This window comes from Schistocerca nitens, chromosome 5 (assembly GCF_023898315.1).
Source record: "Schistocerca nitens isolate TAMUIC-IGC-003100 chromosome 5, iqSchNite1.1, whole genome shotgun sequence".
NCBI lineage: Eukaryota > Metazoa > Arthropoda > Insecta > Orthoptera > Acrididae > Schistocerca > Schistocerca nitens.
In genome coordinates this window covers 89,290,385-89,306,877 of record NC_064618.1, presented here as the reverse complement: position 1 = coordinate 89,306,877, position 16,493 = coordinate 89,290,385, and the positions used below count along the sequence as shown (strand labels likewise).

The window sequence follows — 16,493 nt, the reverse complement described above, 5'->3', positions numbered from 1 at the left end:
AAAGTGTGCTACATTACCCAGTATCTACAAAAACCTGTAAAACATATGCATTGTTAACAGTGCCTGAAAGAAATTGGTGTCGATTTTTACATAATATTGAGCCAGAAAAGTACCCTGTATATTTCAAGTGTAATAAGTATGAAGAACTTGCACGCTCTGCTGGTTCAATTTAAGATGTTTCAAATTTTGCATAACGTACATTTCTTTGCATTATCTCACCAACAAACACATCACATCAAAAGAGTTGCAGGAATTGTGTCCTACGAACAGCAATTATAATTCAGCTAAGTTTCATGACATACTAATCTGTAATGCAGCTCGAGCTGCAGGTTTGTTTTTAAGGTGACTGTTTCATTGCAAGTTGGCTAAAAAGGCCATCTAACACTTTTCATGTACATTTTCCTTTGCAGTACTCCCTTCTTGCTTAATAATTTTGTCTTCTTCACATTACTTTTCCATTCAAAACTAAAAACATGCAATCCACTTCAATACGGAACTTGCTCCACTAACAAACTTCCGAATTAAAGGCATATATTCACACTCTAATAGTGTAAAATAATCACACGCAGCAAAAAAAGGAGTACCTGCAGACCTCGTTGTCCAAATGTAGAAACTACTTTGATGCTCTGCCAACTGTAAGACATTTTGCCTCCATACACTCCAAACTTGTGGCACCTCCATACAAAATGAAGTCACCTGCAGATTTCATGGCTTAAACAATTTGGTGACAAACCACATAAAACTTTCTCCTGCCAAATTTACTTTATGCATAAAGCAAACCCCCCCCCCCCTCAACACGCACACACAGGTTTCACAAGTAAAAAGCATAAGAAGTACATAACTTATAAATTTTATTTTTCTCAGACTTTATACATTATTTCTTGGGTGCTGGCTTGGACTTGGGTTTCTTCTCTTTCTTGGCATCCTTTGATTTTTTCTTACCATACAGGGTTCCTGCACGAGTTGCCTTCTTCTTGAGCTTGTAATACGCTAAGCTACGGACCTTGTTTCTAAGTTGTTTTGCTTTACGCAACTTGAAGCGATCGAAGTCTGTCATTGTAACCCTCTGGAAATGAAGCATCTTTTTAGAGAATGTTAATGGACAAAACTTACATATTACATCAGATTCAAGATTCAGTAAATAATTGGCTTCATTTATCGATCAGCCGGCAATTCCTATCAAATTGGTTCATCATTATCACAAAAATGTTACAACCACCAGGGATTACTATTTACCTTTTGTTTTGCTTCCAATTTCTTCGCCCACAAACTTTCCTTCCATTTTTCATCAACTTTTCCATCAAGCCATGCTTTCCTCACAACCCTACTGCGAGCAGTAAATGGAAACTTGACCCTAAACTTAGTTAGGTGTAACTGTGTCAATCTTATCTCACCTCGAGGCACACCAGTTACAGGTCCATCAATTAAAGCCTGAAAGATATACTAGTGCTTTAGATACATCAAATTTTAACACTATAATTTAGCGTGTTTGAGTACATGGTCAGTAATGAGCTGGCTTCATTTATCGATCAGCCGGCAATTCCTATCATGTATGTTCATCCTTCCATGTGATGCATAATAGTAGCACAAATTACTTTAAATCGCAATCAAGCTCAATAAATTTACATTAAGAGATATGCATTAAAAATTAGGCTACAGCCATTCTGGAAAGCACACACTACCAGATTTGTGACAATGACACAGACAGTACAAAAACAAGTTTGTAAAATTTTTTAACAATAAGACAAAAATACCATTGATCGTTCAATATTCCACCTTGTGTGTAATTTCACCAAAACTATTTCCAATTGCATCAGGCACTTTTGTAAAATGCTTAATCTCCATCTTTATATTCTACACTTTGAGACTACATTTAAAATGATATACAAAATTTCCAAGTTTTCACTTACTGTACACTTTTCAGTAAAAATTACAGGAATATCCATAAGAAATTTCACAAATGATTAGAAGCAAGCAATGTAAACATACCTCATCAGAAATGGACAAAACCAAGTGCCAAATTAAAATGGACATTGAATCCCATACATTCTTATGAAAGTAGGACTGTTGTAAATGTTTCAATTACAACATGTACAGGTTTCTTAACAGTTGTAACAGTTACAAACTGACAAGTCACCTATTCAAATCAGAGACTAAGTCAACACTTAACGAGAAAAAATTTAAATGCATAACCCCTCCCCTCCAATTTCTTAAGAAATGGTTGTCAAAATTTATGTTTTCTGAGGCAGTGTAAAAATATGAGAAGCAATTTTTAGGAACATAACTGAAGTCTTTCTACTGGAGCCATTAGATAGAAAGTTGTTACTTGCAGCATAAAATACAGATAAAACAAGACTTCAATGACTGCCTTCATCATTATCACGGACCAAGTTGTACTTAACCCCAACGACAATGATGGAGATAGTCACCAAAAAAAGCTCAGGTTGCATCCATATTTGATGTGCAAGCAACCTGATAACTTTATCTCATTTCTTAGTAATCACTCTACAAGTTCGTCTAAATGTGAGATCACATGGATTGCTGTGTGCCTTTAGTACACAAAAATTAACAATTCAAAGGTATAGCTTTTGTAACAGAGGACACTCTTCTCTTGCATTTTCTGTTTATGCAATATGCACCAAACTACTTTGAGACTTACACATTAAATATACCAAAAACCGTAATATAGTGTGAAGTAAACATCTGGTGAAAAACTTCCTTTCACTTCCCTGAAATCAACTAACAACCCAATTATCACCATCCCACCTAACCTACACTTCATGCTGTACTAGCTGTCGCAACTGCCAAGATGCAGGCCCACTATCACACTACTTGTTTCTCGTAAGGTTCAAGCACCATCCACGAATCATGTGGTTAGCTGAAACTTTGGACCCTTAATGTTATAAAACCTATGTATTGAACCAGTAAATACTACCTATCTACTCTGACCTGTGACATTAAAACAGTGGACACACACCACTCAAAATAAAATGTGGCCACAAGAATGATTTAATATTAATATTTGTTGGCTGAACCAACTGAAACTTTCCAAGATATCTGTCTACACATCAACCTTCAGACCAAAAAATGCAGAAGCATAACATTGTTCGTGTTCTGTTCTATATCTGGAGGTGGATGATGATACCCCACACAGAAGTTGTCAGAGCAAACATCTGCTAATGGCACGTCAAACTACACACACACACACACACACACACACACACACACACAAAAGCTAAATGGATACAAGAGTGATAACAGATCAATAGCATCAGTGATATATGAAACACTTTTGGATCACCAAGTTGAAGCAATAAAGACTTGCAAGCAGAAAGTGCTCTTGCACCAAGAAATACTTACCAAACTCATCTATTGGCATCACAAATTACTCTTAATGGATCACATAGTTGCATTTTTCACAATGCCTCACTTATAACTGTCAATCACTTCCACTCAGCTTCTCGGAATACTGGCACCAGCTATTTCTCGTGACAGTACTCTTCTAGTCACCTGCCCCACCCCACTCTTTTGTTGCGACAACTTTTCTGCCCACAAACAAGGTAGCCAGTGCGTGCCAGGCTGTTTTACAGAATACAACATGTGACTGCTCATGTTCTGATTGTTTTCTGTCACATTCTCCAGCAAGTTTTTCTACATATGTTAAGTACAACTCTTTTTCTTATTTTTAATATTAGTGATCAACATTTTGAGGAAATCAATTCAGACTTGATTGAGAAAGGAATAAATGCAGACCTCAATTCTGAAACTGAAGGTAGTGAAGGAGAAGACTAAGATGGTCTGAAGATTTTTATGCTGAGAAGGATGATAAAGTTATGAAATGATGCATATCAAGTTTGCTGAAATCTTCAAAAATTAAAAAAGAACACAGTAAAAAATTTCCCTGATCTAAGAATAGTAAGAGATTCCATATCTCTAATTTATGTATTTTCATAACTTTTCTATGTAAAAAAGACTGACAAAATTCTAAGAGACTAATTCAAAAATAAATATTGAAATAGGATTGAAAAACAGATGAATGGCCAATGGGGAAACGTTATGCTCAAAGGATGGGAAATAGCACCTCAGAGCAGCCACGAGTTCTCAAAGGTTTCTACTAATTTCTGAGAACCCCTCAATTTAGTGAAAGAACAACCCAACAGGAAAGAAGGCAGCTTGATAAATTTGCTGCCATTTTTCATAGCTGTGTTCAAAATATAAAACAACCCTACAGAATGAACTAACTTACTGTTGTTGAAATTTCGCAACTCATTCCATGGACACCGTTCATGTATTCAAACCTGCCAAATATGGGATTAAAATGTATGCAATGTCTAATGCAAATCCCTTTTATTGTGGAAGTATGGAGGTATGTCAGTAAATAACCAATAGCCCCATAAGAAGTTGCTAAGCCCCTTGTTGAGGACATAGTCAAACAGAAATTTAATTGCCAGTAATTGAAGACTTGAAATAAAAACGGCTATTAGTGATATAATATGGAATTTTAAGTGTTATGTAAAATGGGATGTACATTCAAATCCCAATAACATAAAAGGTTAAAACTGTCACAGACGGAAATATAGTACCCAATGCAAGGTACAGATGGCACACACTTAAAAGTTGAAAGGCAATTTTGAGCCTTACCCCTCAGCATTAGATAAAATGGCAGAGACAGCAGAAACAACAGCTTGAGAGGAAAGAAACAACAAATTAAAGGCCTAAAGTACAGTTGCTGAAAAGAGGAAAAATGGAGGAGATGAATACGTAAGTTCAAGCAATAAAGGTATTCAATAAAAAGCCTTATTACTGACTGCCAAACTACTCAAATACCTGGACAGGGTGTTTATTCTTGTTCATTTTGCATTTAATCAATAATAAGGCATAACTAAATTGTGTTGATTTGGACAAAGGAAAAGAAAAGGTCTTGGCCTATAGTGCACGGGATTCTACATCTACATCCAACCACCTTGACAATAATTCTCTATTATCCCGACCTTGTACAATGTGCGGAAAAAACTAATACCTGTAGCTTTCAGTGTGAGATGTGAATTCCCTTATTTTATTAGGGTGATCATTTCTCTCTATGTAGATCAGCTTCAGCAAAATAATTTTACTTTTGAAAGAGAAAGTCAGTGATCGAAATTTCTTGAGAAGATTCCAGTGCAACAAAAAACACCTTTGTTTTAATGATGTCCACCCCAAATACGGTACCATTTCAGTGACATTCTCTCCCCTATTTTGCGTAATACAAAACATGCTAAACTTCTTCGAACTTTCTCGATGTACTCTGTCAATCCTATCTGGTAAAGATCCGACACTGCGCAGCAGTGTTCTAAAAGAGGGCAAACAAGCATAGTGTCCTTGTTTCACACTGTGTGTGTGTGCAAGTACAAATGCAAGAACTTCAGCAACGAACACAAAGTCAACCTGAATATTTTTATGCCCTGGGAGATGTTGAAAAACAATGGAGTTACTTGATGGATTGATGCAAAGTATCAGGTGTTGAAGATTTCATGGCACCTATGATGACCCTTCACAGAGGGCAAGGTGATAGCGAAGGTTTGTTAAAATGTTTTCATTAACTCAGAAGAAATTCCTGGTTCCAACTGAAAATGACCTTACCATGTGCAAGGAGACAAGGGGTAATAAAATGCAACACAGAAAACTCAGTGTCGCAATAGAAAATCAAGTGGTACAGCCCATTTTCCATGAGGGGTCACTATAGCAGGTGCAAAACTGGAAAAGAATAGCTCTGACCCCAATCGATATTAATAGGCATCAAATGTTGAACGCCTTCAAGAACATCAACGGCGATTCATACTGTTTTCATTATTATACTTTTAAGAAGCATTTCCCTGACCTCTCTTTCCACCATACTCATTCAGTTACACACGATGAGTAACCTGCAAAGATTCTTATTAACGCACTTGACAAATAGAAACTGCCAGCTCAACTGAGGTTACAGCAATGCAATGTTGAAAAAGATGACTTATGAAGCAGGACCAGAATGAATCCCAGAAACCTAGTAGTTTTACTCATACATCATCCACTGACATAAGTGCAGTTCATTCTAACGTAGGATCAAATATTTTATCCCTGATATCTTGCAGTTTACAATTTCAGTTTGCTTATTGCTATAACTGACACATGACCCTCTGGCATCAAGGTTTGACAGGGCATGGTGCAAATAAAATTGCTTCACATTTGTTTAAAACTTGTACAAACAGCGCACCTTTAGAGAAAAAACCTGAATCTTGAGTGACGACAGCTGTAGACAAAACAAAAACAACAGCTGTGGACAAAACAAAAACAGTCATTCAGTTTCTCTGGATGTATCTAGTTATAACCAATTTCTTTCAAGGAATAAACCGAAGTACCCTCAATGAGGTCATTCCTTAAGCCGCAACAAAGATTTTGCCCCGACTCACTTCTTACATATCCAGAAAGCAGCAGATTGTAATTATAAACACAGTGAAACCAACCAATTCGAAAGTACAGTGCCTATTGTTGGACAAATGTATACCTCTCATATTTAAGACCAGCAGAAGCTTAAATGAAATTGAGACATGGGACAGTGGCGCTATTTTGAGAAAAGGTGAGCACAGGAATCAAGAAAATGTTAACTACCTACCATGGATGTTACAACCTCCATCTCTAAAGAGAAGATTTGACTGACATAATGCAGAACCTGGCAATGATCACTTACAGTTTTACCAAAGTGTTACAATTAATCTTGTTAATGAACAAAAAAATTCGCGACATTTGTTTATCCACTTTACTATCTTTTGCTGAGCACTGGACTACAGCAGTTTCCACTTCCAGCAAGTTTTTCACACGTTTGTAATTACCTTTGGAAACTAGAACTGTACTAGGCTTGACTGATTTCAAACACGTTAATACTGCAATTATGACCATTAATTATCTGAAATACTTTGAATTCATTTCATTTTTCTCCAATTCATGGTCCTGCTTGTAAAGCCTTTTGAGGTGCTGGCAGAAGTAAGGCTGTGAGTACTGGGCGTGAGTCGTGCTTCGGTGGCTCAGATGGTAGAGCACTTGCCCGCGAAAGGCAAAGGTCCCGAGTTCGAGTCTCGGTCGGGCACACAGTTTTAATCTGCCAGGAAGTTTCACTGAAAGTACATGAATGTGCACTGATCTATATACAACTATGCTTTGATCCTTATACAGCTGGTATTCAAAATGCAGTCTCATCTACACAAGTCACAACATTACAATGTTCAATTGTAAAACTCAGGTTTCCATTAGCTGCATTTCCTTACAGCTTTCAAATAGCAAAATTTCTCTAAGAACAACAAACATATTGCCATCTCATCAAACTATATAATTCCTCATTATGTAATCACACATTGGAAAACTGTAACTGAAGTCCCAGCACCCAATATCCAAGAGCTAATTTCCCATTTGTTGTACAATACATACTCAAAAGGCACCACTGTCTGTTACACAAAACACTTTTTCAAAATATTAGAATCATTTGAAGTCTGATAAATATGGAGCAAACTTAGAAGTGGGGTTACTAGACTGATCAATCTTATCACACCATTTAACCTACATTGACATTCTACAGTTTCAACAATCATCAACCAAACTCAACTTCCAATGTACCGTACTCCAAATGCACTACAGACCAGTCACCATGACCATTTTCTTGGGGGTGCGCAAACCCAGCAGACAAATATAATACCACAAACCCTAGATCATGGCATGAAGATTAATTTTAAACTGCAACAATTCTACTGCAGCAAGACATACAAAAGGCAAGCTTTCTTGCAAATACTTTTAACATTAGCAGTGTGTCTACAAAATATGTTTCGCACAGTCAACAACTTATTAGAAACTAACAACTAATATTTCTTGTCATTTACAGAAATAAAGTACGAATCAGAGGTGTCTACAGAAATTCTCTAAGTGGGTGGTCGAAATTAACATGTGGCAAACCACACTTTAATTGCTATGACAATGGAAAATTATCAAAATCAAGACGCTGTATTCTTCGTAATTCTAATTACCTTCGATATTAGAGAAGAAAATACAGTTTCATCGTGAAGCAAATAGAATCTAATCTCTGTAGATCATATTTTTAAATGACCAAGAAAGCACGTACCTTATTTTGATCAATGACGTCCACTATGGAACATAGTTTTCCTTTATGTGGCCCATCGGAGATGTAAGCCACTCTTCCCGTTTCCACGAACCTCTTGAAAGGCTAGAAGGAAAAGGTACATGATTATAAATACAGTATAACATCTTAACACCGTCCCTCGTGTCGAAAACAACACCATGTGGCACAACCAAAATATTTAAACTCTTTATGTGTTCGAGGTGAAAGTACGAAATTAAAGGTCATAATCATAAAAAGACACAAATTTTAACGAAAATGTTTGATATTTTTACATATCTTCCTAAATAACAAATTTTACAACAAAACAGAACGCGACAATTCCCACTCACCATCCCTACCGGAAGAGACGAGATTTAAATGAAAGACTCTCCTCTTCAACCGAGTCCAGTGTTCCTTGGTCAAAGATGAGACATCCAAAGATATTCAAGACTGAAAGAAACCCGATACTGATTACACACTATTTACTTCAGTTACAAAGTGGTTATAACATTCAATGACTTTCCCTCACATGCGCCTGAAACCACAAAGAGAAATGTTATATCAACTGAGCACCAACAGTGCGAATGTGGCGTTACCGACATTTTTCAAAGTGATTCTGTAGCATCCTCTTCATGTTAATTGGATTAAATGATTAAAAATGAGTGAAATGTATTGTACATAAGTTACATGTCAAATTACTTTTATAATTAATGTATCTATTTACAAAAATCTCTTCGGCACAATTGCCACAGATAATATTTAGCAAACAGCTGCATACATGATCACCAAACCAGAAACAGTAATTGCGTGTACCTGGACAGAATGAATAACAGTAAAACCAAACCACAATTTTCTACCAAGATGTCAAGATATATACAATAAATTGCCAAAAGAAATCAAAAACATAAAGGAACTCTGTAACTTTAAGGCATTCCTTAAAGAATATTTATTCCTTAAAGAATATTTATTATTATTAAAAAATAGTTTTTACTCGATTAGAAAATTCATGCAACATAAAACTGGCATAAATAAATAATCAGGTTAATCAATTATAAAAATCTTCCGAGATTGTCCTAACTGCGACCGTGTTGGCTGCAGATTCCTTGACTTGCGCCATAGGGTGGTGGGATAAAAAGAGGAGGATATTAGTGTTTAACGTCCCGTCGACAACGAGGTCATTAGAGACGGAGCGCAAGCTCGGGTGAGGGAAGAATGGGGAAGGAAATCGGCCGTGCCCTTTCAAAGGAACCATCCCGGCATTTGCCTGAAGCGATTTAGGGAAATCACGGAAAACCTAAATCAGGATGGCCGGACGCGGGATTGAACTGTCGTCCTCCCGAATGCGAGTCCAGTGTGCTAACCACTGCGCCACCTCGCTCGGTATAGGGTGGTGGGGTTGCGGGTTCCGCTGAATAGGTCAGGAGTTCACTACACTCAGCTGGCGGCTACACGGGTAGCGGAGGCTGTGTGGCGTGGACTGGGCGGTTTTTTAGGTTAGAAGCCCTCGGAAAAGAACGAGGTGGGCTGCAATCTCAAAGGGTGCATGGCAAATACAGGACGTGCTTGGATCAAGGAACAGTCGGAATTGTAGTTGTAAATTGTTGTAGTTGTGCTGGGAAAGTCCCTGAGCTAAAAGCGCCAATAGAAAGCACAGAAGCTGAAATCGTTATAGGTACAGAAAGCTGGCTAAAGCCTGAAATAAGTACTGCAGAAATTTTTTCAAAGCCTCAGACGGTGTTCAGGAAAGATAGATTAGGCATAATTGGTGGTGGAGTGTTTGTGTCCATCAGTAGTGGTTTATCTTGTAGTGAAGTCGAAGTAGATACTCCGTGCGAATTGGTATGGGCGGAGGTTACACTTAACAGCCGAATTAGGTTAATAATTGGCTCCTTCTATCGACCCCCAGACTCCGATGATGTAGTTACTGAACAGATCAGAGAAAATTTGAGTCTCGTAACAAATAAATACCCCACTCATACGGTTATAGTTGGTGGGGACTTCAATCTTCCCTCGATATGTTGGCAAAAATACTTGTTCAAAACTGGTGGTAGGCAGAAAACATATTCCGAGATTGTCCTAAATGCTTTCTCTGAAAATTATTTCCAGCAGTTAGTCCACGAACCCACGCGAATTGTAAATGGTTGCGAAAACACACTTGACCTCTTAGCCACAAACAATCAAGGGCTAATAGAGAGCATCATGACTGATACAGGGATTAGTGATCACAAGGTCGTTGTAGCTAGGCTCGATACCGTTTATTCCAAATCCACCAGAAATAAACGCAAAATAATTTTATTTAAAAAAGCGGATAAAGTGACACTAGAATCCTTCCTAAGAGACAATCTCCATTACTTCTGAACTGACTATGCAAATGTAGACGAGATGTGGCTCAAATTCCAAGGTATAGTAGCAATAGCAATTGAGAGATTCATACCTCATAAATTGGTAAGAGATGGAACTGATCCCCCATGATACACAAAACAGGTCCGAACGCTGTTGCAGAGGCAACGTAAAAAGTATGCAAAGTTCAGACGAACGCGAAATCCCGAAGATTGTCTAAAATTTACAGACGCGCGAAATTTGGCACGGACTTCAATGCGAGGTGCCTTTAGGAGGTTCCACAACGAAATATTGCCTCGAAATTTGGTAGAAAATCCGAAGAAATTCTGGTTGTATCTAAAGTACACAAGCGGCAAGACGCAGTCAATACCTTCGCTGCGCAGTGCCGATGGTACTGTTACCGACGACTGTGCCGCTAAAGCGGAGTTATTGAACGCAGTTTTCCGAAATTCCTTCACCAGGGAAGACGAATGGAATATTCCAGAATTTGAAACACGAACAGCTGCTAGCATGAGTTTCTTAGAAGTAGATACCTTAGGGGTTGCGAAGCAACTCAAATCGCTTGATACAGGCAAGTCTTCAGGTCCAGATTCTATACCGATTAGGTTCCTTTCAGATTACGCTGATATAATAGCTCCCTATTTAGCAATCATATACAACCGCTCGCTCACCGATAGATCTGTACCTACAGACTGGAAAATTGCGCAGGTCGCACCAGTGTTTAAGAAGAGTAGTAGGGGTAATCCATCAAACTACAGACCTATATCATTGACGTCGGTTTGCAGTAGGGTTTTGGAGCATATGCTGTATTCAAACATTATGAATCACCTCGAAGGGAACGATCTATTGATACGTAATCAGCATGGTTTCAGAAAACATCGCTCTTGTGCGACGCAGCTAGCTCTTTATTCGCACGAAGTAATGGCCTGTATTGACAGGGGATCTCAGGTTGATTCCGTATTTCTGGATTTCCGGAAAGCTTTTGACACCGTTCCTCACAAGTGACTTCTAATCAAGCTTCGGGCCTATGGGGTATCGTCTCAGTTGTGCGACTGGATTCGTGATTTCCTGTCAGAAAGGTCGCAGTTCATAGTAATATACGGCAAATCATCGAGTAAAACTGAAGTGATATCAGTTGCTCCCCAGGGAAGCGTCCTGGGACCTCTGCTGTTCCTGATCTATATAAATGACCTGGGTGACAATCTGAGCAGTTCTCCTAGGTTGTTCGCAGATGATGCTGTAATTTACCGTCTAGTAAGGTCATCCAAAGACCAGTATCAGTTGCAAAGCGATTTAGAAAAGACTGCTGTATGGTGTGGCAGGTGGCAGTTGACGCTAAATAACGAAAAGTGTGATGTGATCCACATGACTACCAAAAGAAATCCGTTGGAATCCGATTACTCGATAAATAGTACAATTCTCAAGGCTGTCAATTCAACTAAGTACCTGGGTGTTAAAATCACAAACAACTTCAGGTGGAAAGACCACATAGATAATATTGTGGGGAAGGCGAGCCAAAGATTGCGTTTCATTGGCAGGACACTTAGAAGATGCAACAAGTCCACTAAAGAGACAGCTTACACTACACTCGTTCGTCCTCTGTTAGAATATTGCTGCGCGGCGTGGGATCCTTACTAGGTGGGATTGACGGAGGACATCGAAAGGGTGCAAAAAAGGGCAGCTCGTTATGTATTATCACATAATAGGGGAGAGAGTGTCGCAGATATGATACGCGAGTTGGGATGGAAGTCATTAAAGCAAAGACGTTTTTCGTCGCGCCGGGATCTATTTACGAAGTTTCAGTCACCAACTTTCTCTTCCAAATGCGAAAATATTTTGTTGAGCCTAACCTAGATAGGTAGGAATGATCATCAAAATAAAATAAGAGAAATCAGAGCTCGAACAGAAAGGTTTAGGTGTTCGTTTTTCCCGCGCGCTGTTCGGGAGTGGAATGGTAGAGAGATAGTATGATTGTGGTTCAATGAACCATCTGCCAAGCACTTATATGTGAATTGCAGAGTAGTTATGTAGATGTAGGTGTAGATTGTAATTTGCCCAAACAAGTGCTAGAAGAGTCTTGTGATCTAGTTCTTTTGATTGAAGCAGGTGATTCTGCATTATGTAATTCAACGATAAATTGTGTGTGTAAGATACATACATATATTATGAATTTATTATATATAGCTTGTATTTCATTATCTTATGTGACAAAATAATGTACATATGCATGTATAATGACGACATCCATACAAAGAAATTTGTTTACAGATGAATAAATAAATAACTACTTTTTGTCATTTCACAATTTTATATTCTATAATACTTTGTCGGGTACAGTTGAGACTAGCGCTGCTCGCCTTTGTTAAGCGTGCTTCTTCAAGACGTGAGAGCATATAAAAATTATCCACTCTCGACGAACTCTCAACAATTAACTTTCCAACAAGGGTGGATAAAGACAGCAGGACTCTAAATGATAATTTTCCTTTGATGAAGGTCAAAGCAAGAAAGTAACTGTTTACTCAGGAACAATTACTCTCTTTGATCGCGACGCACATGTGGTTATGATAAATAACATACTGCATTACAGTATGGCTACTCCTCAGTGGAAATCAGTTAGAATAATGATTGACTCCAGCACAATTGTTTTTAAGAATAGCTTACAGGAGATGACAAGGGATGTAATTTATAGCGAACCAAGTGCTAAAATGAAATTTAATCTACTTTGTGATAAATTCACATCGTTACTGGAAAGTAACTTTCCGCATAATCTAATCGGAAAGGACACTAAACAGCCATGTAAAAACCAAGGATTACTATAGGGATTAAAGTATCATGTGAAAGGAAAAGATAACTGAATCTGTTGGAAAGAATAAGGAGGGGTCCTACAGTAGTTACACATCACAAAAGCTACTCAAAATTACTAAGAAATGTTTTTAGAAAATGAAGGAACGTGCATATAACGTCAGAAATCAGTACTTCCAACAATGTACATAAGGTTATATGGAATGTAGTTAAACGAGAGGCAACTGCTGAATAATAGCCATGTTCGGAAATGTATCATTCCACCTTTTTTATGGAAGAGAAAAAAGTTGTATGCAATCCATGACATAATTGAGAAGATGTCTTTTATGAGTGTAATATCGTCCTTAACACACTGGGAAAGCAATCAGAGAATAATTAGTAGCACTAAAATTGTAACTATGTACAGCTAAAAAGAGGATGAAAGAAAGACAAAGAATAAAACCGCTTTCACTGTATCATCGTCTGTGGTGGTGGTCGCAGTTTCACATGGCTGCACGATAACAACACACAGCAGGTGACGATGGAAGACGATGATGTGTCGCTACTTCAGCTCCTGTGTTGGAAGCGGGCGTCATTTCCGAAACGTACAGGGAAATACACATGTAGTCCACAGTGGGTCGTGAATACTGGCTGTGGAACTGAGTCAGACTGTTGCTCAGTTTATAGGTGTGCTTGAGTTTGAGATCGTGGTTGCAACTGCAGTGCTGTCACAGAGGAAGGAAACTATCTTCGTGCAACATTGGCCACTGACATGTCCTGAAAGATATACGCTGGTCAGTGGAGATTGTTGTGGTCGACGGAAATGTCTACTATCTGTGCACTTCTTTGTAACACTCAGTGTGGCACCCATGTATGGAGCTTTCAGAGAAAGCTTCACGCCATCTATACATAGCTTTGAGTGTGAACAGCTGGTCAAATCCTAATACATGTAACAGGGTGATGTGCCATGTCTCGAACCTTGATGTGGATGAAACCAGGTGATGCACTCATGCAAGTGACGGAGAAAATTTGGCTGATTTTGTGTGGCAGACTAAAGAGAATTAGGGTGGATGAATTCACCTGGAAGACGAATTGATTCACTGAAAACCATTTCTGTCAGTGAAGCATCTATGTCCGACTTGTAAGCGCTTTGCAACCCAAGTATCAAGATCGGCAAAGCAGTTGCCCAAGTCATATCATGGCACGTGAGAAGATGTCATCTCTCTATTAAAATGTCTCTTGGTGTGTGGTAACTTGCTGTTTTGTGATGGACATATCTGCAGAAAATTGCATGTCTCATCACTCTATCAGACCGTTGCTTGCTGGGTGATAACTTTTTGATTTGCAATAGAAGTACCCACAGAAAATTGCAAGCTTGGCGAATAACTCCAAATCAAATTGCCTGCCAGTTATTATGTGCAGTGGGCAACCAAATCTTGACAACCATGTGGTGACAAAGGCAGAGTTATGTGGAGCTGTTGTTCAATGTTACTGCCTCTTGTCGTAGGGCAAAACGATCTATGGTGATATGACATCCAGGTGGATGGGTGCAAAATAAGAGGTGATGCCTAGAAATTTGCCCATTGGTGCATGTATGCAGCATTACACTTTTCTGTGTTGGCATGGTACATGTGTGCACATCCACACACAACAGTTCTTCTCCATTCCCGGTCAGACAAAGTGCTTTGACATCAGGTAGAACATCAGATGAACTCCGGGATGAGACAAACTGTGTAAATTGTTGAATGCTTGCTTGCAAAACTTAGCAGTCAGGAACCGCCAGGTCTTCCTTGCAAGGCATCACAATAACTTTTAGCACCTGCATAAGCGCATTCACGAGTTGCATCTTCAATGCATAACTGACGTCATTCAGGAACATATGACGCTCTTGATCATCCTGTTGTGCCTGACGGTGTGTGTTGAGTTCAGTGTGGGTTGAAACACGGTTAACTCGTCAAGGATATTGGCTACCATGCTGTCCATACAAGAGATGTGCCTGAATGCCTACATTAATGGTTTATGGTCTGTGTAGATAGTGAAGTCTCTTGTTTCTATCTGTGGTCAGAAGAATTTGATGGCTTCATAAACAGCGAGAAGTTCTTGGTTGAAGATACACCACTTGCTTTGAGATGGCGACAGTTTATAGGGATAAAAGGCTAGCAGTTCCTCTGCTCATTGTTGCAGTATTACACCTACAGTCGTTAGGTTTACATCCGCAACCATCGCTAAGGGTGCATCGCGCTTGGGACGCTCCAGAAATGCAACATCTGCCATATTTTGTTTAGCACCATCGAAAGCGGAGTTCATTACCCCCATCCACCGTGCCAGAGAGTTCCATTTAATCTTAGGACCAAACAGCACTGAAATGAATTGTTCTTGTAACTCTACTGCTTATGGTAGGTGCCGGTGATAAAAATTTAACCACCCAAGGAACTGACATAACTCTTTGATGGTGCTTGGCTTCTCAATTTGCAGAATAACTCCAATCTTGCCCTGTAGGATACACGATAACTAAGGAAATCGAGTCTATATCACCCAAATATATATTTAGCTATGTACAAAACAACACTGTATTGCTCAAACCATTTGAACACATCTCTAAGGTGTTGCTGGTGCTGTTCTTTGGTGGCTGAAAAGCTCAAAATGTCATCAAGGTGAGCAAAGAAGAAGGTTAGCCCTTGCAGGAGAGAGTCAATAAATCTCAGACAAGTTTGAACCATGTTGTATAGACTGAAGGTCATAAACATACTCTCAAACAATCCAAATGGTATAATGATTGCTGTTTTTGGTATTTCATACTTTGCCACTTTTATTGGGATGGAAGCATTGACGCAATCTAGCACACTACAGGTCATGGCAACATGCAAGACATGATTGTAATCTTGCAACACTAGGACTGGGTACCATCTGGAATGGTTCACCACATCGACACCAGGGACCACGTGCAGCGGAGACGACCATGGGCCACTTGAGGGTGGGATAATGTTTTCCTTTTCAACATACTGGAAAACTCGGCTTGAGCTACTGCCAGGTGATCCAGCGCCAAACATCTAGGCCTACATGACATTGAGAGGTTGCCGTTGTTTTAATAAAATGTTTGGAATTATGCTGCACCTGTTTTGGAGCTCCAGGAAGCCTAGTCAAAGCAAAAAATTGACATAATATGAAAGAGTATTTACAATCTTCGGTTTCCACTGATTTGATGCTGAGTACAGTTGTGCTGAGGTGAACACTTACTAAGGCCAGTCTTGTT

General features: G+C 38.9%; 1 protein-coding gene across 1 annotated transcript; it reads right to left on the bottom strand.

Annotated features, from left to right (window-relative positions):
• Positions 1 to 834: 834 nt before the first annotated feature.
• LOC126260104 (60S ribosomal protein L14) lies at positions 835 to 8,518 on the bottom strand. Its single transcript, XM_049957336.1, has 4 exons — positions 8,470 to 8,518; positions 8,123 to 8,224; positions 1,237 to 1,431; positions 835 to 1,066 (listed from the first exon to the last, which is right to left on the bottom strand). The coding sequence occupies exons 1-4, from the start codon at positions 8,470 to 8,472 to the stop codon at positions 875 to 877; spliced, it is 492 nt and encodes a 163-aa protein (XP_049813293.1). The 5' UTR covers positions 8,473 to 8,518; the 3' UTR covers positions 835 to 874.
• Positions 8,519 to 16,493: the final 7,975 nt, after the last annotated feature.